Source organism: Convolutriloba macropyga, chromosome 3, assembly GCF_964194025.1.
Source record: "Convolutriloba macropyga chromosome 3, txConMacr16.3, whole genome shotgun sequence".
In the NCBI taxonomy this organism is placed as follows: Eukaryota; Metazoa; Xenacoelomorpha; order Acoela; family Convolutidae; genus Convolutriloba; species Convolutriloba macropyga.
The window spans coordinates 66812429-66840398 of NC_134470.1; the positions used below are offsets into that span (position 1 = coordinate 66812429).

A 27970-nucleotide genomic window follows, 5' to 3' on the forward strand; every position below is an offset into this window, starting at 1 on the left:
TTTCCATAAGTATATCAATATTAAAATTTGTAGGGGTGTATGTTTAATATTAATCATCAATATCATCAATTACATTGAAACTTCGCAGTTAAACCCTGAGTTATCATTTTGCTAAAACAAAAGTTTCCCTGAATTATTTAGATGCTAGTTTTGTGCATGAAGCATAGCGAGAGCTGACAAGGGTAGCTGTCCTTAGTAGTCGTAGATGTATGTAGTCTGTACCATCATGAACACGTATCCCCAGAATACACTGTTGAATATGAGGAAAGTGAGGGGAAACAGGAATCGACTGATCACATTCAATCTCTTTCCATTCATCTTGAATCCCAACACAGGAACCTGCAAGAGAGCCGAATTGTCATCCTCATTGGCAGTAAACAGTTATGTTAATGACCAATGTATACTTGACTGTGTTCCCAGAGTTAGTCTGACAGTCGTGATTTTTGAGAAATCGTGTGCATATTAGACTACTGCCTTTTGGAACATCGAGCTGTCAATGGATTGAAGCGAGGTCGGTAGCGAGTGACAAAAGGCAGTGGTATACTGGACTTAATTTACAGTCGTACCAGACAAAAAGTATCCAATAATTCAAATATCCCATAACACCATAATTTGATGTAACTGATAAGCTTACTGTAACTGACCAGCTGTAATTTTTTGTTTAGCCGAATTTAGTCGGTCATGATATTTTGGGAATAGATAAAAAAGTGATATCACTAAGAAGCATTTAAAAAACTGTGCTTAAAAAGTTTGAAATTCGCTGACGTAGGTAGTAAAAGTACTTGAATAAAAATATTAAAAACTGAATTCGTGTTTTTGAGCTCTCTAATAGGTACAAAATATAGGCTCAGGGAACCACTCAGGTTAAATATTAGAAAACTTTCGGATTTTATCGATTTTTCGCTTGTCTCTGTTTCATTGAAAATTCTTGATTTTATTTTCTTCAGATAATATGGAGGCCTATAAGGTTCGGAGTTTTTCATATTTCTCGACCTCTCACGCTATCAAGCGTGAACTCGAACGATAGTTTATTGAGCCGACGATCTCGTCAAAAGGTTATAAACATTTTTTTCCGACTGAAAAAAAAATTTGAACAAAAACTAATTGTAGAGAAAATTTTATCAATTTTTTTCTTAATGAAAGTTGAAAAATTGATACAATTGAAAACCTCAAAAACCTAATAACCCTAAAAAAATTATTTCTAGGCTGAAATTGGAACAAAGTGACACCATCCATGAGGATTATAAAGGATTATAGACCTAAATTATAGACTTTTCCAAGTTTCATATTTAATTTCAAGGTAGCGTTCACCAAATAAAACATTTCATCGATATCTTCAAACAAACTCTCATATAAATAAATAATTTTTCAAATGCTTGATCAATAACAACAGCAAAAATAATAAATTTGAGGTAAGAAAAATCAACATAACTACCCCAAAAAAGAAAGATATCATATTCAGGCCTTCATTCAAGTACTCAATTCAAAAAACATATTTATAGGTTTTAAGTGTATCGAATATCTGTCGAATTCGTCCGGTAATTTCTTTTTTTAAAAACTTTCACTTTTACAAGCTTATAATATTGCTTTTCTGGTGAATAGTTTGCACAAATTTTTGTGAGGTTCGCGGTTTTTGGGTGTTTTAATTGCAGGTGTTTATGTGCAAGTGGCCGTCTCTAGAAGATGTTCTTCTCACAAAGTTCGACAAAAGTTGAATAAAAATGCTTAATTTTTTTTCTCAAAGCATCTACGAGGATTGGGTTGTCCAAATGCTGCAGCATATGTTTATAAAGTTGACTTCTCAAGAGAACATTTTTTAAAAAAAATTCTTCGAATTAGGTATCAATATTTTGCACTTAAAGCTCTTAAAACTATAGAAAACAGAACTAAATGTGAGCTGAAAATTGTTTCACTAGGTCTTTTACGAATAATTGTTCACTGGTAATAGCATAGCTTTTGTCAATGCTTGACACATCAGACGCTTATTTGATTAATTTTTTAATTTTGTTTTTTTTTCGTTCGAAGAGTTGGAACAATATGCTTAATCGTACATTACTAATCCTCTTTACAGAAATATTTTTTTTTGTTTGAAGAGTTGGAACAATATGCTTAATCGTACATTACTAATACTTTTTTACAGAAAACATGAAGTATGTGGATGCATTGCAATTTGTTTGATTCCCAATCTATTTAATATAGAAAAATTTGTCGGGCAACTGGATGTAGTTTTAATAATTACATTTTGGAGCGTAAAAGGCAATTAAACAAATATTTCATTACACAGTACGCTCCAAAACGTGATTTTTAAAGTTACCTCTGGCTTCCCGACGACAAACCATTACTTTCTGTATTAAAGTGATAAGAAATCGAACAAAAAGCAATGCATCAACAAGCTTTATGTTATCATTAAAAGGAGGACCGGTAATGTGCGATTGCACATAATGTCTCAATTCAATGAATGGAGAAGAAACAAAAACAAAAAATTTTAGTCAAATCAGCGTATCATCACATATGCATTGATAACAGTTATGCCATTACCAGTGAACAGGAATCATAAAAGTTCAGGTGAAACAATTTTCAGCTCATTAGTTTTTTCCTTTATAGTTTTACAACCTTCAAGTGAACAATAATGATACCTAATTAGAAGACTTGAACAAATTGGAGAATTTTTTTCCTATTGAGAATTCAAATTCCTAAACATATGCTGCAGCATTTGGTCAAACCGATCCTCGTGGATGCAATGAGAAAAAATTGAAACATTCTTTCAACTTTTGCCAAAATTTGTGAGAAGAACATCTTCTAGAAACGCCCGCTACTTGCACATAAACACCTGCAATTAAAACACGCAAAAAACGCGAACAACACAAAAAGTTGTTCAAACAGTTCACCAGAAAAACAATTTTGTAAGCTTGTTTCAAAATGAAATGATAGATGTGCATTGATGGGACTGAAACAATTTTTACCACCAAATGGGAACAACCGATTTGTAGTGTTGTCATAGGAAGCATAATTGGCCAATGCAGATAACACAAAAATTAATATAGGATTTCGTTTTATATAAAATTTTACTCAATTATGGAAAAAAATGTTGTGAATTTCCATTTGGAAATATTTTATAAGTGAAAGTGCAATACAAACATTTCTCATGGCAGAATTCCACAGATATTCGATACTCTTAAAACTCATGAATGTGTTCTTTGAATTAGGCACTTGAATGGGGGCGGGAAAATAAAATCAATGAGGCACCTCGATTTCTTTTTTCTGGTAATTATTTTGATTTTTCCTACCTCAAACTTAACCTTTTTGCTTTTATTATTGATCAACCATTTAAAAAATCTTTTCTTGTCTTGGAATTTTGTTTGAAGATATTCATGAAATGTTTTCATTGCTGAGCGCTGCCTGGAAAATAAATATGTAAACTAAGCATATGCAAAAAACAGATTTGGTAAAAGTTTGCAATGACAAAACAGGGAGATGAAAAAGCACTATTCGTATTCACCTTCAGCGGTTGCTCAACCAAAAACAGAGTCGTCGAACAGTAATTTATTCTTATTTGATTTAAGGATATGTAAATATAATATACTATAGGTACATATCAGCAACAGGTCATTCACAAAAAAATGGCCCTCAGCGCAACAAATGTATACTACTATCCACTGTAGACAAAAAATTTTGATGGATGATGCAAACGTTGGAAAGATACTGTAAAATAAATCACCCATCATCATACGGACTCATACGGAAAAATTATCTGTTGTCAACAAAACACCTGCAAAAAATGGGGTGCATTTCAAATCTATGTAGAGCGTGTCAATGCAAAAATATGAGCATATAAGATACGATATCAGCTTGCAGTTAGATAAATTATACACCATAAGAGTTGAATAGTAATAACTTTTGTATTTTATTTTGTATTTTTGTATTTTTATTTGATACACTAACCTGGTAGTTTTTCTGTCCTGCTTTGTAGTAGTCACTCCAGGAGAACTCGATGAAAGCGAGGATGACGTATATGAAACAGACCCACAGGTAGATGTCCAACAGACTCGTCTTCAGATTCAGATATTTGGAATCGTTGTCCTGTTTCCTGTTTGTCGTCAGAGTCAGCATGGTCAAAATCTAAACCATCTTATCTCATTTAGTGGCAGAATCGGATATGCAGGAGAATTAAACGAAATGTTGATCTTGACGAATGGGTGGGGCCGAGGATGAGACGTTCGACCAAAGCGAACCCTGATCAGATCGACGTGGGTCGACGCGCGGTGGTGGTGGTGGTGGTGGTGGTGGTGGTGGTGGTGGTGGTGGTGGTGGTGGTGGTGGTGGTGGTGGTGGTGGTGGTGGTGGTGGTGGTGGTGGTGGTGGTGGTGGTGGTGGTGGTGGTGGGGGGGGGGAGCACTATCTACGGTCTGCAAAAATCTGATCATGGCCCCGTCCAGAGTCTGCACGGGCACGAACCTCATTCAGAGAGGAGTTTAACATGGTTTGATCAAATTGGAGAATAGTTTTAAAAGAAATCACCCAATTTGATATCCCCTCATTTTGATCAGTCAGTACAAATGAAGTTAGTTTGCTGAAGAGTAGGATTACATTTATCATACGTAATTCTTTGTTTTGATTACGCTTAAGTTAAACGCAACACAATGAAGCTGCTTCTTGTTTATTTTTTAAGCACCTGAAAGATTGAACTCTGAAGTCCGCGTTATGCTAAGTGTGATATTTCAATTTTTTTAACATGACTTAGGCTAATGTAGAGTTCAAATTCTTAAGTGCAGCCTATGAGTTCCAATATTTTTCTATCCAAGCAAAATTCAGTGAAAGTATAGTTTGTTAAACTGCAACAGTTTACTTAGCAATGAAAAAAATGAGGATCAAAGACAAACTTGATTGGTTCCGGAAAATTTTTTTGTCATGGTCGGAAACAATCATTTCAGAGCATCGCCTTTTGCATACTAAGACAACAAAACGAGACAAGACTCTGGATGGCGGTTTGGTTGAGAGATCCTTTTAGTTGTATTGCCCTGGTAAAAAAAATAGTACAGTTGACTAAGTTTATATTAGTTCATTGAATCGGACCGCGAACAAGTAAAGTAAATGCTTGTATTCTGAAATATATAGAGTGGGGTGAGGCCGGGAACCGGACAGTTAATAGAAATGTAGTTCTCGCACCGTTTGGAAGCCAACGTCGGCAGATGAAGCAGTTCTTGCCCCGCCTTTGTAAGGTCTTTCAGACTTGTCTCTTTAAAATGAGCACGAGCTTGTTGACTTCTTAGGTGTCAAAAGTTTTGACATGCACATTCAATCAGTTGTTTTGCTATGCTGTAGAAGACTAGGGAGAATTTTTCTAAATGAAAAGCGATACTAATTTCTGAAATCGTTAGACCGTTTGAATACCAGTTAATACCGTTCGAAAACTTTTCTGGACCTATTGTTTATCAGTGACCGAGTGTTCTTAGATTGCCCAGGATAAAGTCCGTGACCCAAGACAGGTATTAGCCAGACCGACTTGGGTCGCGAACAGGGGGTCAGGTGCGACCGCCCCCAATGGGTTCGGCCAATACCCTCATTTTGGTCTGTTTGGTCTGGTCAATACCCTTATTTCGGTCTATTCGGTCTGGCCAATACCCTTTTTTCGGTCTGTTCGGTCTGGCCTATGCCCATATTTTGGTCTGTTTGGTCTGGCCAATTCCCTTGTCTTAGCTTTTGCATGGGCCTTTTTAGCGTCTTTGAAGACTAGAGCCGGTGCATTACTTTGCTCCATAAGGAGCGCACCTGACCTAGCCGCCAAAGAAAAAAAAACAAAGACTGGCCTGGCCCACTGCACAGCGGACTGGCCATGGTTCTGTTCGGTCTGGCCAATGGTCTGGAGAAAGTTTGTTCAGTCTTGCCAATGGTGACCAAAGTCTGTTTGGTCTGGCCAAGGGTGGCCAAAGTCTGTTCGGTCTGGACAATACCTATCTTTGGGTATGATCGATCTGGCCAATGCCTGTATTGGTATGGTCGATCTGGCCAATAACTGTCTTGGGTCGCAGACTTCATCCTGGGTGCGGACGTTTGTGCTTTCTGTTGGTCACAAAAATGGTCAGAAGAGGATTGTAAAGTAGGAATGCTATTATTTTAAGACTTTTTGCTCTTGAGACCAATTGACACGGAAACACACACACACAAATACACACACATACGCACACACACAGGCACACACACATACACACACATACACACACACACATACGCACACACACAGGCACACACACATACACACACATACGCACACACAAACACATAGACCCACACAGACACACACACACACATACATACACACACATACGCACACACACAGGCACACACACACATACACACACACATACACACATACACACACATACGCACACACAGGCACACACACATACACACACATACGCACACACAAACACACAGACCCACACAGACACACACATACACACACACACACACACACACACACACACACACACACACACACACACACACACACGTACCCACACACGCACTCGCTCTCTCTTTCAAACACAAAATTTCAAAATTTTTATTTTCCTATCTTATGAGTAGCCCCGGAATCGTGGATTTCAACAGTGTTGAAGTCAACATACTAACAGTGGTGACTCCAATGGTGGCCCTTCCAGGAGTGGCCCCCATATTGACCCAGGAAGTGGACCACGAGATCACCACCAGTACTGCAGCCGGAATGAACAACTGCAGCAGATACACACTGTACAGTCTCTGGAACTTGAGGGTGCTAGTGAGGATGGTGTAGTTGTACACTCCGTACTGCACACTTTTCTAAATGAATGCAAATGACTACTAAATTAGCCTAATTGTTGTGATGAACTTATTAAATAGTCTCCACTTGCACTCGGGAGGCTATTTAGTTCTTTTTCAGCCAACTGATTGAAAGTCCGGATTACATTAGATTACCTCTAATTCAGTAGAGGGTTTTAGAGGCTGGCACTGTATGTGATGGTATTTATTATTGGAGCCACTTCGCTAAGAAATAGGAAATACATTGAACGGACTGTCATACCACGAAAAGAAACCTTTGTTGGGGAGTCATTACCACTAGGATGGTCCGAGTTTCAACGTGAGAACTCCGGAGAGATCGAAATTACTTCAAAATCTACTAAACTTTGGTGGTTATCTGTGCAGGAAAAGTATTTTGGTGAGTTGGCACAACGTAATTAATAAAACAACTATCCCGATTAAGCAAACAAAAACCTGTCCTGTTCCAGAACTAATTAACATTCTTTGGCAATATAAAGACTGCATTGCTGCTATTGTGAAAATAAAACAATTTGGTGCTCCATATGGTGGAAAGCTTTCGATTGACTGTAATGGTTGTTATTGACGCCTTTAAACAGCTTATTTCGCATTGTAATGGGAAAAATCACAATCTGCGCAACGGATTTTCGAAACTGCATCTTTGCGTTGTTGCTGAAGCAAAAAAATTTATATGCCCTCTGGAGAAAAAGGGACAACTAGAGGTCTCTGGTCCACAGAATTTCTTTGCTAAAATGTTCATCAAGAAGAGGAAGCCATCTCAGAAAAAGCGAAAGAGAAAAGCAGCAGCAGAAAGCTTACGTGAGTAATTTGGTTTTTCTGAGAGTGTTCTATATCCTTTTTTGGTGGGGAGACTCGAAGTTTGAACAACTTCTTTATAAAAAAGACAAAATGCGATACTACTTGAAAACACTATCGCATTTGGTTAGTTTTTTAAAAAAACTATCCGGGACTGAGCATGGAGTTTGATAATTGTCGAGAAGGCAATGATACTGCCTCGACCAAAAATCTGCTGACGGAGCTAATTATAAAGCAACATGATGAAACTAAATCCCTGAAACAAAATCCGCGTAAACTGCAAGACTTTTGAAAGGTAGTACTAAACACAAATGCAAATGATAAACTCGACGAACGGACTATGGAGCTCGGAAAATACTCGCTGAAATTATGCCTTACATTCAACAACATTGAAACAAAAGTGATGCTTTAACAAGTATGCTATACATTCTCAAAGTCATGTTACAATTTAATCTAAATCAATCAATCACTGCAGCATGTCATCCACTTAATCAAAATCTACATGCTCCTCCTATCTTTTTCAAATTCATTTATCATCAAGACAGGGATTTAGTGTGAAGACGAAGAGTATGGTTGAAGGGGATATCTAATTCAATGGGACGGATGGTTTCGAAGCTGAGTAGTGCTTAGCCCCGAGAAACCGGGAAATTAAGATTGAGTGCAAATGGGACTACTTGATTATACCAGACGACAAGATGTTTTAATTTATAAACAGAAACATTGAAACATCTTAATGCAGATGCTATCCAAGTAAAGAAAACTGAGGAGCTGTAAGATTATGCTGCTCCAAAAAATTCTCAGGAAAACTGTATTCCAACTAAGGCTACTCAAGTGCAGCTTACTAATCACATCAAAGCGCCGAAACAGCTGCCAACAATGACAAGAAAACAATCAAACTTTTTACCTCACAGTGCCAAACAAAAACAATTTCAGTTGTCACCAGCTCTTGAATCAGAGGATACAACGTCCCTAGGGAATGATATTCTTTAATCCCTAGTTCCTGCATAAGTTCAAGCAATAAAGGAAGCTAATAAACATATTGAAAAATATTCGACTGAGGTGATCACTAATGCGACTCATTCAAATTGGAGTTTTTGGAACTCCCGAAATGTCTAATATTTTTTTGATGCATTTAAGAGTGAGGTTCTTAAAAAGAATTTGGACAAATTGGAAGCAATAATACTAGGTCTTAATTCTAATCTGTCTGTTCTATGTTTAAGTGAAACAAGATTATCTGAAAAAGGTGACCCAAACCGTTTCCTATTACACGTTTACTCTCAATATCTAACAAAATGCAGACCTTCAAGAGGCGGAGTTGGGATGATTCAAGTTAGAAAAGATTTGAGCATAATCAAAGAAACTGAAACCTCTTTTGACGAAATTCTGTTTGCTGAAATTTATGAGGCAGCAAAACGTTCAAAGTCCTAGCTAACTATATTAAATCTCGTAACAACAAAAAACTTTTTTGTAGAGCTTCTAGATAAATTCATGGAAAAACATACATCAATCGAAACTCCTTCTGTTTTGTACCGAGATCTTCACATCGATATTCTGAAAGATAAACAGCTGATTAAGGATTACAAAAGGGTGATCAAGTCTAATGGTTTTGATTTGTTTGAAACATCGCCTTCTCAAGTAACATTGTCTTCCATGTCTTGCATTGATCATATCATACAGCAGAATTGTATTTTGCCGCAAGTTTTTGTTCTCTAACATCAAAATTTTTCTGATCATAATCCCAGGACAATTAAATGGAAGAACACACAAAAGTGTTCAGAAGTAAATATATTCGGTGATACACTTTCCTAAAAAGCCGTGCAAAATTTAAGCAGCACCAAGTCACTTGACATAAAGATCTTAGATTTTTCAGAAGTTATATTGTTGAAGCAGCTGACGCTGAAGAAGCTTTCAATAGCATCAACTGTTTGTTCTCGGAAACCACTGATGAGTGTGCCCCTATAAGGATCTTCCGGTCTAAATTGGGAAACAATCACAAACGAATATCGAATGGACTTAAGAATTTAAGAACCAGTAAAAATCTCGCTAACTGTAAATAGAAAAAAAACAGAGAAAATTGTTTATCTCAAAAAATACAAACTTTTGCGCTAGACGTTTGAAAACCTGGTGAGAATCAATTAGAAAAAGTTTTACTCAAATGTTTTCAAGTCGTGCATGGGCGACTCTAGACAAGTCAAAAAACTTATAAATGATCTGAGTGGTGAAAACATTATGGAAATTAAAAACGTACACTTTTTACCTAACTGTGGTGTTGAGTGTCCTAATGACAGTGAGATTGCAAACGGATTAAATGATTTTTTAAATGCTGGGACAAATATTTCAAATAAGTCGCTTTATATTCCTCTTCAAACTGTTTTTTCTCATGACAAGTCAATGTTCCTCCATCCAAAATCACATAATGAAGTACGAAAAATTATTGATGAATTAGACAAAAAGTCTTCTTCCGTGCTGGACAATATCAGCAACATTCTGGTGAAAGTTAGCTCAGAGATTACTGTTCCATACTTAACATATATTATTAATCTTTTTTTCCTTAACGGAAAGTTTTCCGGTACTTTAGCAAAAGCCAAAATTATTACTTTGCATATGAATTCTGATAAGACCGATGAAAACAGTTATAGGCCAATGTCACTGTTTATTACTGGGAGCAAAATTTCTGAAAAAATTATGTAAAATTGATTGTCTAAATTTTTTGAACATCACCTGTTGTTTACAATTAAGCAATTTTGACTCTGCCTGAATGACAGTCAAATAAATTGAAAGGATTCGAAATTGCACAAAAAGTTAATAATAATTTTTTTCTGTATCTAAAGAAGGGGTTTAATGCGATTAAAATTTTGCTGCAAAAATTAGAATGCTATGGTATTGGAGGTGACTATTACAAGTGCTTTGCTTCTTATCTATCGAATAGGTAACAAAGAGTTCAAGTCAATGGATGATTATCAAAGTGGAGAAAGTTAAATTGTGGCCTACCACAAGGATCAATCTTAGGACCTCTATTTTTTAATATTTATAATAATGACATTACCATATGCTCCAAATTCACAAACATAATTTTGTTTGCAGATGACATTGCACTAATATATCATCGATTGATATTAAACCTGAGGACATTGAAACGGATCTCATTGAAATTGGCAATTGGCTATCAGCAAACAAACTGAACCTTGATTTAGATAAAACAGTTCAATTAAACCTAAGTGCTGGTGCTTCCAATCATCGGTATAGTTTGAATAATTGTCCAGTTACTATCAGAAAAAGGTGTAAATACCTTGATTTTTTAAGATCCGTAACTGACGTTCAGGTTTCATATTGATTATGTTAAAAAGAGACCCGGAAATTAGTGTGATATTATTTGCAATTTAAGAGATTACGTTCCAAGGCAATTGCTAATCCGCTACTACAAAAGCAAAGTAAATCCAAAAAAACAATACGGTATTTTTTTATATGGTGGCACAAAGTATTCAAATTTGGAAAAAAATTATCTCCTGCAGAAAAAAATTTTAAGGTCTATTTATTTTCGTAACCGCGGTGATCATTATGAAGATATATTTCAGAGACACAAAACATTGTCAGTAATCGATCTACAAATCTAAAAAAAGCTCAAGTTGTCCTGATAACTACATACCAATTGCATTCTGAAAAATACCCTAATGATTTATATCGTTTTGAGAACAAAAGATCTACTAGAAATGATTAATTTAATCTTTTGCAAGAACCTCTTTGTTGAAAAAAAAGAAGAATGTAATTGTAATTTTGCGCAGCAAAACAGAATCTCTGTGCTGCTTTTGATAACTGCACTGTTAATGACATAAGTAATCTTTATCGAAAATTGAAAGTCTCTTACATACTTACCAACAGAGAGCTTATAAAACACATGTTTGCTCTGTAAGCGTTACAGAGTTTTGCTCTATAATGACATTTACGTGCATGCTACAGCACTATGAGAATAAGCCTGGTTTTTTTTAAGGGAAAAAAACTTTGTGTACCATGATTAAATTTTCTCGCAAAATTTTTCCTTAATCTAACTGGTAATGGAGAAAATTTACTTCATGAAGTATTTCCTTAACGTATGCACTCATTTAAGCTTACAATAATATAATAATTGAAGTTTCGAAGGGCAGAATGTTAAGGACAATTTGTCCCGTTGTCTGTCTCCTCCGAGTCTCCTTATAGATTGATGTTTGCTAAAGTTAGATTTCATTGAGTACTTGGAGAAATTAATTCTTTCTTTCTTTCTTTCTTTCTTTCTTTCTTTCTTTCTTTCTTTCATTCTTTCTTTCTTTCATTCTTTCTCAATAGCTATTACCTTTTTGAACAGGCAAATTAAATTTATAATCATCAGTTTAACTTTTACCATTCAAAATAGATATAAGTTTAAAAGACTATTTGCTGATATTTGAAATTGAAATAAAAATCAATAAACATTTGAAAACAACGAAATGACACCAGGTCGAGATTATCATAAGTTTTGGTCCCAAACCGAATGAATTCTGCCTTGAGTTTGGTAGATATCAAATCGGGCGCACGACAGTTACTTCTGCTTTGCCAATTATATATAGTCATAAAGACTCATGATAATTTGATCAGATTCTGTTAAGAACTCATGTGGATCTGATCGCAGGCAATTTCTTACACAAATTCTCTTGTTTGTGGCTTTGAGTGAACGATTCTAATCGCGGACAGTTTTGTTATTTTCACAGAGAGAGCTGCTGAACTTGTGTCAAGAAAACTCTTGAAATTTTATGATTGTTCAGAAATGTTTCCGGGTGTTTATCTTCTCCTTCTCAACCAGGCTGAAGAGCGGCTGATTATGGCAGCTAAGAGCAAAACTATGAGGGGGTTCCCTTTTTGACATTTTGCAATCATACAATTATATATATATATATATATATATATATATATATATATTATATATATATATATATATATATATATATACATGATACATAAAAATCAATCACTAGATCTCAGTGTTACTGCATTAATATATTAGGTTTTTCATTACTGACTTTATGAAATTACTGAAATTTCAGATATGATTTTGTATGATTGCAACGATATCATACATGAATCGATCCAATTTAATGAATTTTCTGCTATCTCAATTTTTATTGTGATCTTTTCCGTTTTCAGATTTCTAACTTAACATGATTGCTAATTTTTTATACAAAAATATATGAGTTTGTGTGGTTATTAAGAATCATATATCAATCGAAAAAATTGCATTTTGATTATAATACGCAACCCGGGTACATAGTTACCGAATCCAACATTATAGTCGGTATGTCTCATAAACAAGCGTTTCATAAAACATAAGACTTGGCTGAAACTCGAATAATTTTCAAAAGATAAAAAAACGGGACATAATTTTCTTCATTTTAATCAAAAATATTACATCAGTGCTTGCAATTAGTACATATTTATCACCATTTGACCTACATCGCAACCACTTTTTTCCTACTAAAGCTAAGCCAAAAACATTCTCACCTTTAGGAACCAGCGAAGTTCGCAAAATTAATTTTGAACTTTTGCACAAAATGCAAAAAAAATTAAACGGAACTTTTTTGTAAAAGAATATTGTGATGGTTTCAAAGAAACATCAAGAAACTTAGAAGTCTTCTTATTAAAGTTTCAAAGAACGAAAGAAGAACTTACCTGACGAACTTTAATGCTGTGTCGATAAGTAATAGCCACAAAACTAAACTCAATTCTAATTTTTTTGGCGCTATCATTATCTTATTGACCTATCAATCATATGTCAGAAGTAAATTCTCCCACCAACAGAAACCTGATTCTAACATCCACTGACCTCCAACTAATGAACTCGATTGTACCCACGCCATATATGATTCTCATGAAATGTTGATGAAAATAGAAAATCCCGGAGGTGATTTTCTATTTTCATCAACATTTCATGAGAATCATATAGGCGTGGGTGCAATCGAGTTCATTAGTTGGAGGTCGGTGGATCTTAGAATCAAGTTTCTGTTGATGGGAGAATTTACTTCTGACATATGATTGATAGGTCAATAAGATAATGATAGCGACAAAAACAAAATTAGAATTGAGTTTAGTTTTGTGGCTATTACTTATCGACACAGCAATAAAGTTCGTCAGGTAAAATCTTCATTCGTTCTTTGAAACTTTAATACAGAAAACTTCTAATATTCTTGATGTATCTTTCAAACCATCACATCCTCCCTCCTTTTTTAAGCAAGTTTGTGTGTATAGGTTCTCCAAATCTGCTGGGTTGTTTTCTGTTTCTTGTTGATGTTCGTGAAGGCTCTGAGGTTTCAGGTTGTTGGTGCTCTGCAGATGTTGTGGCTGCGGAAACTTCATCTTGAAGTGAAGGTCCCACATCTGTGTTCTGAAGTTGTTGTTCTGATTGAGATAGGGTCTCCTCCACTGCTGGTTCAGTTTTCACATTGTCCTCGTCTAGTCGCGCAATTTGGATGTCGCTCACTAGAATAGTCCATGCTAAGTTTTCGGGCTGTATGAAAGCTGTATTCAAGCCCTTCCTGATGATGAAGGTAGCTGGAATTGTCTTTGTCTTTTCGTTGGCCTTGAATAGAATGAGTTCGCATAAACCGAAATCTGCTATTGCTGGTAGTCTCACTCTGCGTCCCAACAAGAGTTCAACTGGAGTTTTGCCCCTCGTCTTTAAAGTTTTGTGATGTGTCATCAGTGCCCTTTACAGGAATGCTCCAAATGACACTTTAAGGTTGGGACTCCACGCCTGATGTGCCCACTTCACTGTCTGAACTGCTGTTTCAGCTAGTCCATTAGCTCTTGGATGATAGACGGGTGATTCCATTTTCTTAATTCCCAGTGATTCCCACCCCTGTTTAAGGTCACCACTTACAAATTCAGGACCATTATCAGATACTAAAGTTTTTGGTATTCCGAATCTTGCAAAGATTTGACTAAGATATATTTTAACTGTTTCTTGTGTTCTTTTTCCCGCGGGAAAAGCTTCTATAAAGCCAGAACCCGCGTCAACAATTACTATGATATTGCCTTGGTCCTTAACATAACCCCAGTCCATGTGGAGCCGTTCCCAAACTTCGGCTTCTGGCCACGTAGAGACTGTTTTTCCCAGGCTAGGCCTGTTGATTTGACAATTCTTACATTCACTAACAAAGTGTTGAACGTCTTGGGTAATGCCAGGCCACCATGCTATCATTCTGACTGATGCCTCAATTGCATTCTTCCTGGGATGTGTCTCATGCGCTTTTGCCAAAACCAAGTGTCGTAGTTTGGGTGGAATGAAGGGAACAACACCTCTGTAGATGATTCCATTATGTAAAGTAAGTGCATCTTTCTGTTGTTCGAATCCTCTTTCCGCTTCTGAACATTGTTTCCAACTGCCGCTTTTGGTTCGTTTCTTTATGTCCTGGAAAAGTCTGTTTGTTCCAAGTTCAGTTTGGATTTCTGCTTTGGTCACCAAATCACTCTGGGCGAAGTAGATATTATTGATTGCGAAGCACACTCGATCGTTGTCCGATTCGTCTTCGTCAAAATCCATTCTGCTCAAAGCATCTGCATGGGGTATCTGCTCTCCTGTTGTGTACTTCAACTCATAGTCGGAAACCATTAGAGCTATTGCCCATCTTGTGATCATTGCTGATGCTGTCTTCGTGATCTCGTCTGGTGCAAAGAGATATTTGAGTGGTTTGTGGTCAGTCTGTAGGGTAAATCGTCTTCCAAGAAGGAATTGCTTAAGTCTTGTGACCACAAACACAATTGCCAGTGCTTCCCGCTCTGTGTTCGAGTAATTTTGCTCCGCTGGAGTCAATTTTCTCGATACATATATGACTGGATGTCCCTCTTGCGAAAGAACCCCGCCAATGGCTTTTTCAGAGGCGCCAGTAGTAACTGTTGCTTTTTTTTGGAGACTATATGGCTGTACTAGTGGATTAGCACGTAATTCATTTTTATGCCCTCAAAGGCTTTTTGTTGCATTTTGCCCCATGAGAAGTCGATATTTCTCATGTTATTTAAGGGTAGCATTTTTGTTGCTAAATCAGGAATCATTCTTCCGTAAAAATTAGCTAGCCCAACAAACGATTCGAGTTGTTTATTGTTAGTTGGTGCTTTTGCATTTTTTATTTTTTCAACATGTTTGGAATCTGGTGCTATTCCCTCCTTTGAAATGGAGTACCCCATAAAGCTAACGCTATCGACTGGTTTTGAGTTAGATTTTTTCTCATTAATAGTAAAATTTTTCTCACGTAGTCGACGCTTGACTGCAAGCATTCTCTTGTCGAACTGCTCCTTGGTAGTTCCATGCACCAATACATCGTCTTGAAAGATAACAACACCTTTAATTCCTTTGAGTGTTGATTCGATGCAATTCTGGAAGATTGAAGAAGAGTTTTTCAATCGCTGAGGTAGTCGGCACATCTGGAACAGTCCCTGAGATGTGTTGATTATGCATATATCTTCTTCGTCAAGTTCAATTTGGTAGTAGGCATCTGAGAGGTCAATTTTGGCAAAGTATGAGGCCCCATGTAGGTTTTGGAGGATGGTCTCCATGTCTGGTATTGGGTAGTCCTCATCCATGACCTTGCCATTGATGCGCACTTTCAAGTCCACGCAAAGTCTCAGTTCCTCACTCTTCTTTCTCTGCCACACCACTGGAGATGCATTAGTGACTCCTCCTGGCTGTACCGGTTTAAGGATGTCTTGTCTCACCATTTGTTCCAGCTTCCTTGTGACCTTGTCATGAAGAGGTAGAGGTATTTTTCTGGCTTTGCAGAACATTGGCTGTGTTCCTGGTATCAACTTCACATGAGCTTTTTAACTCTTCGCAGCAGGTAGGTGCTTGGCTGTGATGTTGTTCACACCGTGCTTGGGTAGAAAGTCTCTACCAAGTAATCCAAATTTTTTATCAGACTGCACAACTGCAAGTTATTTTTGCGTGAGCCTGCTTCCGTTCCACTCAACGTCACAAGTAAGTGATCCCAGAAGCGTTAATTGATGACCATCATAAGCTTCAAGATGTCTTATCTTACCATCCAACTGAGGTTTAGCAAGCTCAGTTCACATTTTTGATGATATCACTGTGCTATCTGCACCTGTGTCTACCTGCATTTTTACTTTGCAGTTATTATTGAGATATATTCCCATGTCACAGACATGCTAAAGATTTGTTCTTTATTATAAAACATTCCTATCTCCGATGCTGGAGATGCTGGCTCTGAAGAAACATTTTCTTCTTCGCAAAAGTTATTCTGTTTATTGTACTTACCTGAATTTGGTTGGGGTTTGCTTCTACACATTTTTGAGAAGTGTCCCATCTTTTCACAGGTGTTGCGTTTTTTACTTAGCGCTGGACAGGAGTGTGGCTCACCTCCACACCTAGTGCATACGTTGTCGCTTTTATTAGCCGTAGTTTTTACATTTGGTTTTCGAAGGGTCTTTTTGAAGTTGAACCCAACTTCTTCTTTCACATTAAAGGGTTTATTACCTGATGAAGAACTTGCAAAAGTCATTGCTTGACTTCTGAACTGTAAGCTCTCAGTCATTTTAACCGACATGGCTGATTTTGCTTTAATACCGTCTAGTACTCTAAGTTTTGCTTCAGGGTCCCTCAAACCTGAGATAAACTTTATTTTTATCAAGTCCTCTTCCGGGTTGGCCGCTGTTCTCAGTTTTTCGAAGTCACAATATCGTGCTTCTTCTCTAAGACGTGCTAAGAAGTCGTCATCTGACTCCCCTACACCTTGTATTACGGACAGAAATTTAGCCCTTTCTGCCGTTACTACTCTCTCTTTAGGAGAAATATAATTTTGAATCGCCAATCTGATGTCTTTATACGGAGTGTCTATCAAATTCCTAGGACTCATTAGGCTCCTAAGTTTAATAATTGCATCTTGCCCACACATACTAAGGAAGAGATTGGTTACCTGTAGGTCCTGTACAGTACCATCGTTGTTGACATTGTCCTCTTTCTTCTCTGCGCGACATTTCGCCACAAAAGACATAATCCACGCAGTAGCTGATTCTGCATTCTGTAGATCCAAAATTTGTCTGTCTGTATCTGGTCTGGACACCATTGTCGTATGTTGCCAATATTTTTAGCTAATCTAAATTTTCTCTGTATATTTTTGCATAGATAACTACTATAAATTTTTGTATATTTTCAGTTCAAAATTTATTTTAAAATTCAACTTATTGAACTCTTTGACCCGTGTTATCGACCACGACAAATATTGAGATTCGAAAAAACCAAAGTTTCGAAGAAGCTAGATTGTAGATGAAAACTGGCAAAATATTGCTGTAATGCGTCCCAAATGGGTAGGGACATTTTTGTATCCAGAATATTGTTTTGATTTTTTTTAAACAATTTTTTGACTTGATTCTCAGCTATGGGCCTTCAAGGTAGTAGCTAAAGAGAGACTGACAAAGAGACTGACAGAAAACTATTAGCTTAAGAGAGACTACAGTTCAGTTTCATAAGTGTTTCATAGCCCGAACAAGACATGTAAGTTGCTCAAATCAGATCAGGATCAAAACAAAAGACGGACAGACTGACACACTGACAAAAAATGGTCTTTTCGCAGAGCATTGTGTTGTTTTGTTTAGAGTTCCATTATGTCTGCAATGACGACCTGTATTTTCAAAGCAAGACAACATGATCAACAGTCTATTACCGTTTGGGATTTCACTTACTTAGATGCATATAACTATAACCCATAGCTCAAAGTTGCGCATAAAACAGAAAGCTTTTACTCGCCATTATAAAATTTTTTGAAAAGAAAAACTTTTACCTTTAAGTTTCACCGTAAATAAAAACAGTTGTCTTTTCTATTTTTTTTCTAATTTTTTAAGTTAGCAGAGAAAAATGCAATTTTAGTCAAAAAAATAAAAATATCTTCTTTTTGACGTTTTTGCGCCAACTTATTGAAATAGTTTTCTTCTCCCACTGTTTGGAACATGCACTTTCACTGCACACCTCTTTCAGCCTTTTTAGCTCTCTTTGTCACACTTTGAAATATCTCCGTTACCAACAACGAAAAATCCCACAAAATTATATTGATCACTGTCCTCACTGACAGTTCTTGGCATCAGCTCTCCGTGACCATATATCTTTCAATGTTGTGAGTTGGAGATTCTCAGGACTGGCACCCAATTTTTATTCGTTCCCATTTGGCTTAAAAAGACGCAATGTACAAAAACCTACGAAAATAAGATATGTCTTATTCAAATATAATAGCAGTAATCTGCAGTCGATCAGTTTGTCAAACTACTCACCAACAAAATCCAAGGGGCACATTTGGAAGTTTTTTTGAAACGTACAAAAACCAACATTCTCTTGGTGAAGAAAACAAGACAAAGGTCTTTTTTTTAATTACTCAGGAGTAACCACGCCATCCAGGCTTGCACTGAGGTTATATCTTAGTGCAAATGTAATCCGAGTGACTGCTCTGTACAGAATAGATTTCCCCTTAATGACACAGGAAGGTTATATTTCCCCTTAATGACACAGGAAGGAAATGTTCCCACTCGAAACTTGCAAACTACATTCTTTTAGTTTTAAATTAAAATTTTTTTATTATATTAAATAGATTTATAGTCAAGCAAAGCACTTTTCACTGTGTCACAGGATCAACAATTTGCCATCTTCTTACAAGGTAATGCAGAGACTTTTCATTGCCGAACTCATCGAACTAAATATGTTGATGGGTCTAAAATCGAAGATAGTGGCTACTCAGATCAGACCAACCCAGACCAAACTGAGCTTTTATTAGATTTTCTTAGACCATTGGCCAGACTTTTCAGTTTTGTGGTTGTGTAAAGACTTAGTTTTTGGGTGCGCATTTCTCCTCTATGGTTGTATAGATTGCCAGTAGAAGGAATGGCTCGGTATGAGGCCTCAAGTAAAATGTATGTTTTACGATGTATACCTGAGTAGCTACTATGCTCTCCTGTTCTGGTGCCCAAGTGAACCCAATGTACTCCAGTTCATCGTATGACTCTGGGAATGAGACTCCTCTATCCCTCCACCCTATCCTCACTTGACTCTCATCGAAACCATAACTCGACATAATCACCGAACACTCAACTAGAAAAAAAAACTATCATAAATCTCTATGATCAGGACCTCAGACTAATAAATTGTAATACAATACCGTACTTGATTTGTCTCTAATAACAAGAAAAGTGTAGTTATTGTCAGCGCAGTTCAGGTAAACACTTTATGGGTATTACCGGGTTCAGCTATTATCGGCGTATTTCTTGCACACCCTTCCCATAAAAAATAAACAAATTGGGAGAAAGATAAGCAATTTGGCGCTGGTAAATATGACAGAGCTAGGATACTATATATCAGGGCTCAAAATTGTAACAGGGTAATGGAAACGTTTAAAAAACAACTGAAATCTTCCAGAAATTCGGCGGTTTTCAGTGCTTTTCTTTCACAATTTTGAGAAAAATACCCGAGTTAACATGAAAGACTCCATAAAATGGTTTAATGAATATTGGAATGCAATTTGGTGCTGATGTTGGCAGTGGCATTTTTGTGTATTGGTAGGGGGGGGGGGGGGGTGTATTGGCAGAGGTGTGGTGGCCCGGGTCGAGGTTTTTGGGTAAATTTTCGTAAGAAATGCGGTGAATGGTTCACCGCATTCACCGCAAAAAGATGTAAGAAATACGCGGTGAAATTTTTTTTCACCGCATTTCTTACCAAAATTCACCACCAAACCTCGACCCGGGGGGATTAGATTTTGGTACCTTTGTCGAATGGGTAGTGGAATGGGTCTGGTATGCATGGGACAGAGAGGGATATCTTCTGGTCATACAACATGGACCCATTCTCTATCAGCAGGTACTGTGTGTGGTCCAGGTACCTCACCTACAGCACACTCTCCCGTATAATATACGAAAAACACAAAATACCACGGACATAATACAATAAAATTTTACTTGAGAGCTTCGTGGTTTTAAATCTAGTAAAATTTTGCTAAAAACACTATTTCTAGCCAAGAATGTCAAAAAATCTCATATCTTTTGTCGGTAACTATCGTAAGACGACTTCAACATAGTCGCCATTATTGAAGCTTAACATACCGAAGGTTTTTAAACCGATCAAGCCGACAGTCCCAAAGCTTTCTCTCAAATGCATTCACGTTTTTTTGTTCTCCTCCAATAGGGAAGTTAATTAAAAAGGAAATATATTTTAACCGTCTGTGATGCATCAATCATTTTTTTTTTACAATTCAAAGATTTTGAATTGTATTGGGGCGCTGCCGTTTTATGACTCGACGAGCCGTGTTTGTGGATCTTCCTTTTTTATCGTTAATTTTGTTGGAGTGTATTTGAAACAGGAAGTGAAATGCAATTCAGGGCAAATTTTTGAAGAGCAGAGAGAGAGAGAGAGAGAGAGAGAGAGAGAGAGAGAGAGAGAGAGAGAGAGAGAGAGAGAGAGAGAGAGAGAGAGAGAGAGAGAGAGAGAGGCTTTCGGTTCATGTCGTATTTTGTAGAGAGAACGAGAAAAGCAGTTTGAAAATATTTTCGCTAAGCAAGCCATTTCTTATCAGCTTCGACATTTTCAAAGCAGCAGTTTTTCCGTTTGAACTCCAATTTGTTCATTTCAAGGTTAATGTATATTTTACCCAAACTAAGAGTAGTTCTTTTGTAAGCATTTGACCATCAAAAGCAAAAAAACTTTTAGATTCAATTTTATAGAATTTCTCCATCTCAAATAAACTGTTATATTTGATTTGACCGTCAATTTAAATAATATTAATTTTAAATTGTTTTGCTAAAGAATACTGATAGATTTTAAACAAATTTTAAAGCGTTTTTTCTACTTTCACATTTTTTGCATAATTCTTCTTATTTCAAACTTCTTGCTTGTATAAAGTTTTTTTTTTATTATATAATCTGTAAGTTTTCGTCCTAAAAGGTGCCGTCCAATTCTAGACAGGGTACTTTTCACTAAAAACATTGCAACAAATTTCTTTTATTTTGGGGTCAATTTTGTCGAGATTATTGTTTTTCGACGTTGTCTTTCATTTGTTTTCTCCTTCTAACTTTTTTCTACATAAAGTAATTTATTCTTGCGGTCAATTGTTTGTTGTTTTTCGAATGACAACTAATCGTGTCGCCAGGTTTTTGCCAGCAGTTGTTTTGGAGCAGTTGTTTTGTTAGCAGTTTCTGCCAGCAGTTGTTTTGTTAGCGAAAGAATTGTATCAGATGCTTTATGTTTGTGTCCTCTTATATTTTTCCATTGTTATTTTGCTGTCATTTTTTAAAACGATAAGTGTAAATAGTTAGGAGAATCATTAGGTCACTTAGGTAATCTCTCCATGTTTTTTATGATTTTTAAAGAAAATATTTAAATGGTGATTTTGTTGACTCTGACCCCGGAAGTCATTCCAAAACTCGAGTGGTGTTTTGGCGTGAAATTTTGTCACTATGATTTTAAAATAGAATAAGATAACGGTGTTTGAACAAAGTCTTACTTTCTCGCTTGTGGTTGATTGTGCACATGCGGCAAATTAATTATAATGGTTTTACAAGCGTAGCCACCAAGACATTTGCAACATTAAAACTTCAGTGTGCGACTCAATTTGTCAAAAAACAATACCCGATCGGCAAGTTAGGCAAAGCACGGCAGGAACTAACGCAAAAGGAATTATCAAAAGAAAACAAATTGTCTTCCATAGCTGGGTTGAATTGAAACTTACTGATATACAAAAGATAGAGTACTTTCGCTAGTTTTCCTCGTATTTTAAAATAGTAATTCAAATTTTTACACGGTTTTTTACAAGCCATACGGTTTTCATTTTCATAGAAATTGTAATGTTAGTCTTTCTGACTAAACAAATGTAACCCAAAATTTTATTGGGGTTGTTGTGCCAGAAATTATTTCAAGACTTGTCTTGTGCAACAGCTTCTTTATCCGCTCGTTCGATTGCAGAAGCTACCATTAAACGTACGCCTTACTAGGAAAAGATTCATGAATTGCCTGAAATTGTAATTAACTCCACTCAGATACTCTGCTCCATTTTGTTTTGATTAAAAGTTCTACACCTAGAGTCCACTAATTAATTTGAAAAATTTTTGGAAGACTTTTTAGAAGATATTTTCATCAAGCATGGTTGTTGTTATAAATGTGTCCCAAAGTTTTCTAAAGGGTTACACTACTTTTAACTTATGCCTCAGAAATTTTTGAATTTACGGAATATTAAGATTTTGTAGGCATTTAGTTTTTATTTTATGAATTTTTTGCTTCATTTTGAACAAGGTTTAGGGTTATTAATAGTGTAAATGATAAATTCATTCAAATTGAAAACATGAAGATAAGATGAGAATTAGAAACTTAATTTTTGATAGAGTACTGATTATCGGGTGATCTAATTGACTGCTGGTACATGGGTACATGCGTTTTTAAGCCGAATCCGCTTTGTACGCTAAATTACAGCTTATAGAGATTTTTGTCAGGTGTAAACTACGTGAGAAATTGCAATTTAATTGAATTTTTCAACTACCAAGGTATAATTGATGTAAGCTTGCCTTGCGTTTTGAGAACAGCAGTTAATGAGCACATAATCTTACTAAAAGTTTCGACTATCCTCCCTTCTTTGATGTGAAAATGTTTTTTGTTGATGACTGTTGAGAACAATAGTACCGCTTTTGAGAGAGGCCATCTCCGTTCTGAAGTCACGTGCGTTTTAAATATCATCAGACTGTATTAGATGTATGGATTTTGTGAATATTACTTACAATTAGCTGTCTCTTGTCCCAGAACTAAAGTGGGGAAATTTTTCATAAAAGCTTTGACCCCATAACAACTCTCATCTATAAATCAGTTATTGAACTTTAATGAAGAATAATTATTTGATATAGTTTGATGTAAGCTCTGGTCTGTGATGTTATCTGTTGCAATTTAGTTCTGTGTTTATCGCTTTTTGGATCTTTTCTGTTTTTTCGCCACCCCACCCTACAGTCCGCTATGCACCACTAAAAACAGAGCATATGCCATTACTTTGTGAATCTGCGCTTGGGGGTTGCAAATAAAGTTTACTCACTAAGCTGAGGGGGGGGGGGGCACAAACGGAAAAGAGCCAACTTTTAATCTTTGGCTCACGTTTCTGGCCAAGAGGAAGTATACGTCTGGTAGCCATGAGTATGTGTCTGTTTTCCTGCCTGATAGAAAGATGTCCTCTTTGACCTCTCTCTGGTCAAACCACTGGTACTCCATGTAGAAATCTAACTCTGCATTCACCCCTATTGTTTTGATTGTTTCCAACACCAGATGGATCTGAATCAACAGCTGATAGTTTAGTCTAATTACAGCAGGTTTCATGTTTTAATCGGAAGAGGTATCCAAATTTGAGCCGATAATTGTTGACTGTCATAAACAAAAATGCTCGAAGAACAATCGAAGCAACTGACCACAGCATAGGCGATTAAAAACTTCTCCTCAGCCGAGGCTCTGATAGAAAAAAGTGCTGTTTTTCAGTATAACTTATGAGCTTCGTGAGTTGCACTGTGGGGCTAAACGGAAGGGGGGAAGTAGTTGCTTTAGGCAGTGAAACTGGGTTGTTCACAAATCATTTCACTACTTCTGATGAGGCAAGAAATTTTATGTTTTATTGATACCCGCGAAATAAATTACATCACCGTTGGTTTTATTGTAGATAGTTGTTTCTGAACCATATTGATTCAAAGAACACATTGTTATCAACTTTAAGTGGAGTTTTTTTGAGAAACATGAGACAAGACTGATTTGCCAAGCACAACCTGTTTTTTATTTAGAGGTTTGAAAACTTCACCCAGCCGACTGATATCTGGAGAATACACATCGGATCTATTCTATTTTGGCCCCCAGAATTTTCTATGCTACCGATTTAGAAATTGTTATGTTATTCGCACGTTTTTTCGTTAAAAAATAGCACGTGAGCTTGAGGGCGCAGAAGTTTATACATACATCCATATATACAAACATACATACATATATATGCCCACTTTGAAAGTCAATTGGGTCAGTATAGATCATACACATATCATACTACAAATGTAAGAGGATTTACGGTAACTCCGACTGGCAATTGGGGATTGGGAGGGAGGGTGTTAGTCCTGAGAAGCCTGTCTCTGGTTGCCTGCAGTGCCGAAGTGTCTGCTGATGTTGATGATGCCTCTTTTGTTGACGATTGCTGATTAGTATTGTGTTCGTAGTCATAATCTCTACCACTGCTACTTACATCTTCACTGTCTTGCTTTGCTTTGCGGATAAAAAGGCACAATAATTAAAATTATTTTATTTGTTAATATCTCGTCAAAAGGTCAAAAAGTCAGTTTTTGCAAATGTCAAAAAGTTTCAGCTGAAAACGTCTATTTTTTTGAGGGAGGACGTATGTGGTTTAATGGAGTAAATGTTTCGTGGAACTTGAGATCAAAATTGCTGGGAAGTGGTTTAACTCTCAAGATTCTGAAAACAAAGCGAGTTTAGCTAACCAGATAAGCTTGTAATAATTTCTTTCAATAAATTAAGAAATAATTGTGGAGCTTAAAAACTGTTACGAGCTACTTTGACTGCTAGATTGTTTGAGCAACAATTAGAAAAAAATTATCCTGGAAAATATGATGTCAGTAAACTAAAAACTCTCAATTAATTTTCGTTTGTTTATGTAAAATTTGGCGGAAGACAAGTTTTTTTTGTAGATGGGGCAATTAGAAAGCCAATGAGTTTGAACCAAAAGAAGCAAACAAATCTGCAAGAAAAAAACAATTACTACATAATATTTCAACAATTCCATATATCAGAGTGAATTCTTTATAAATGAAAAAGTTGGTGGCGGAATAAAAGTTCAGTGAGGTGAAAATTTTCACACAGAAACAAGGGAAAAAAATCTTTGCTCCATAGTAATAAATTGTCTTACAAAATTCTGAACCTGTTAGACTTTATGAGCTATCAATTATTAAATGTCAAATTTTTTGAAAGATTTTGCTTTTTTATAAATTATTTTTTATTATAGCAGATATGGGACTTTTTTATGTTTTTATATTTGGTCGATCTTCGTCCCCTTCCCTTTCTATCACGGGACTCAAAAATTGCTTAAAAAATAAATATAAAATACCTAAAGTGCAAGAAAAAAAACATTTTGCTCTATCAAAAACTGATGATTTTAGTCAACTTTTTGGCATAACGGAAAAACATCAATAGCTTGCATTTGAGCTATAAGATCTTTTCACAATCCGATGGGAAAAAACCCATTTGTTCTGTTTTTTAGAATAGTTTAAACGGAAAAATGAAAACGATATCCGCCAATCCACATCGAATTTGTTGAGATAGAAACATCTGACTTGACTCCGAACAAAATTTATCAGTTGCAAAATAAGTGAAATTTTGATCGCTTTTAGGACACATATTTTTAACAATTATATTTCAAGAAATTTTAAAACGGACTGTTATCGAGTTCAGACGAATATTTCTTTACAATTTTTAGGCGATAATTTCAGATAGCAATATAACCTGCAGTTGAACAAGTAGAACAGTTCAATTTCTTTTCGCTTTTGGTAACCTAAAATTTTTGAGCAAAACTAGTGTACGCATAGTTGAGCTTAACAATCGGAAGTACTGAACTTTAAAATAAAAGTAGTCAATAAACATAGTATGCCGGGTTAAAATTATTGTTTCCAAAGTTTGAAAGTTCTCAAATTTGTTGCGATTGTTAAACCTATTCCTAAAAGTGTTTTTATATGTGATGTAACCAGCAACGATAACCTTTAAAAATCAAAATTATAAAAAAGTCTTTTGACTTTTAACTAGCTGCATTGAATGCCAGTGATGCTCAGATGATATTTCTTGAAAAATAATCAAAAAATTTTCCAAACACAGTTTTCTAAAATGACTGCGTCACAGTTAAAACATTAATTCTGAGACATAAAATGTCAAATTTCCTAGATTTTTTAAAAAAATTAGTGCTGGAGGGCACAAGTTTGACTACTTGCAAGTTCTTGCTACTTTGATTATTTTTATAGAATTCATCTGTGAGCAATGAGAGAGTGCTAAACATATTAAAATCGGCAGCTTATGGCTCTTAGAGAAATACGCTAAGACACTGTGTTTTGTTCTCTGTACGTTGACTGAAAATTGGGAACAACCTTTCTCTCATGGGAATTCAAATCAGGCAAAAACAAAAAAGAATGGTGAAAAAAATTTTCCTTTGACTTTGTTGTTCAATTTAATTTTGCGTTCTTTCTGATCTTCAATAGATTTTTGGGGTATTACTAAAATGATTGAATTCGGTTTAAAGAGTCAATTTTTTGAAGAAAAGTTGTACAACAAACAAAAAACGAAAAATATCAAGAATTAATGCAAATGATGGAATTATTGCAAGAATTTTTGCAAAAAAAAGTGCCGTCAGAAGCGTAAATTGTCAAAAGAATATTCACAAAAGAATAAATATTATTGTGAACAATGCTATTTTTACTGTCAAAACAACTAATTGTCTTGCTAATCCACAATCAGTTCCGAGAAGGAAATTTCTGAAATTATTCACCAATTATTTCTTCCATTTCGGAAATTAGATACTTTATCCGTCGGAAAGGTGTGGTTTTAAGCAAATTTAAACTAAATTACCCTAGTGTCACTCGTTTTCACAAACACTAAACTATTGTTAAAACATGAGTTGTGAAAAAACCTGAAACATTTGAGTATGTATACTCCATCTTTTGGACATTGACCACGTCATGTGAAAGCATCGAAAATTAACTCAAAAATATAAGAAAAAGTTGCTTTGTTAGTTCTTAACGCGTGAACAGATTTTTCATTTTCTTCAAATTTGAATACATGTTTTTGACTTTGGATACTAAACAATGCGTTTTTTGCCCGCCTGGCCTTAAAGCTCTTTAAAGTAACTTAGTGTCTCATTATTTTTGAATATTTAACAGAACAGATAAATCCTAGAAAAATGTGCCTTTATAATCATAATCTGCAGATTCTGAATTTGCTGCCGATGATAAACTACAAAAAGATAACGCAATAAACACTAAGAGAACGTTCGCACGTTTCAGCTCAAATGGTCTATGAATCATTATCTAAAGGCAGTTTTTTAATAATGTTTGCTCGAATGTTTTATTTAAAGGATTTTGGGTAAATAAACTTTAGTTAGTTAAATACTAACTCTTTTGGCGTTTATCATTGCGTTGTAAACTGATTCAAACTTCAATTATGTCTATAAATGCTTTATCATTAGCATTATATCAATGATGAATAAGAGGAAAATTTTGGTAAGCCCTGTCTATCAAAATGAAATCATATTTCTTCAGCAGTTTCTTGAATGGATACTTTGTTCAAGCGATTAAGATAAAATGCTCTTCTTAAACA

At 35.9% G+C, this 27970-nt stretch overlaps 2 protein-coding genes across 3 annotated transcripts in view; one reads left to right on the forward strand and one right to left on the reverse strand.

Moving 5' to 3' along the window:
* LOC142336382 (gamma-aminobutyric acid receptor subunit pi-like) lies at positions 1–27950 on the reverse strand. 2 transcript variants are annotated; one of them, XM_075385167.1, is made up of 8 exons: positions 27561–27950; positions 24672–24862; positions 23726–23899; positions 20365–20485; positions 19539–19696; positions 6631–6816; positions 3943–4119; positions 1–339 (listed from the first exon to the last, which is right to left on the reverse strand). In XM_075385167.1, the coding sequence occupies exons 1-8, from the start codon at positions 27676–27678 to the stop codon at positions 193–195; spliced, it is 1272 nt and encodes a 423-aa protein (XP_075241282.1). In that variant the 5' UTR covers positions 27679–27950; the 3' UTR covers positions 1–192. The 2 variants fall into 2 exon arrangements, with proteins under 2 accessions (XP_075241282.1, XP_075241283.1); XM_075385168.1 differs by having other exon boundaries at positions 24672–24857; positions 27561–27656.
* LOC142336383 (uncharacterized) overlaps positions 6863–27970 on the forward strand; it is a 547349-nt gene continuing 526241 nt past the window's right edge. The window contains exon 1 of the mRNA XM_075385171.1: positions 6863–6874. The gene's annotated coding sequence lies outside the window, so the exon portion shown is untranslated. The remainder of the gene's footprint in view (positions 6875–27970) is intronic.

Bases quoted from the DNA above. Each gene is read 5' to 3' on its own strand.
- LOC142336382 (XM_075385167.1), bottom strand. From the start codon at position 27,678: ATGATTCATAGACCATTTGAGCTGAAACGTGCGAACGTTCTCTTAGTG. The intron at 24,863-27,560 runs GCACATTTTTCT...TTATCCGCAAAG, and splicing joins TGCAGATTATGATTATAAAG to CAAAGCAAGACAGTGAAGAT. The intron at 6,817-19,538 runs GTATACATCGTA...GCATTCATTTAG, and splicing joins AGAGCATAGTAGCTACTCAG to AAAAGTGTGCAGTACGGAGT.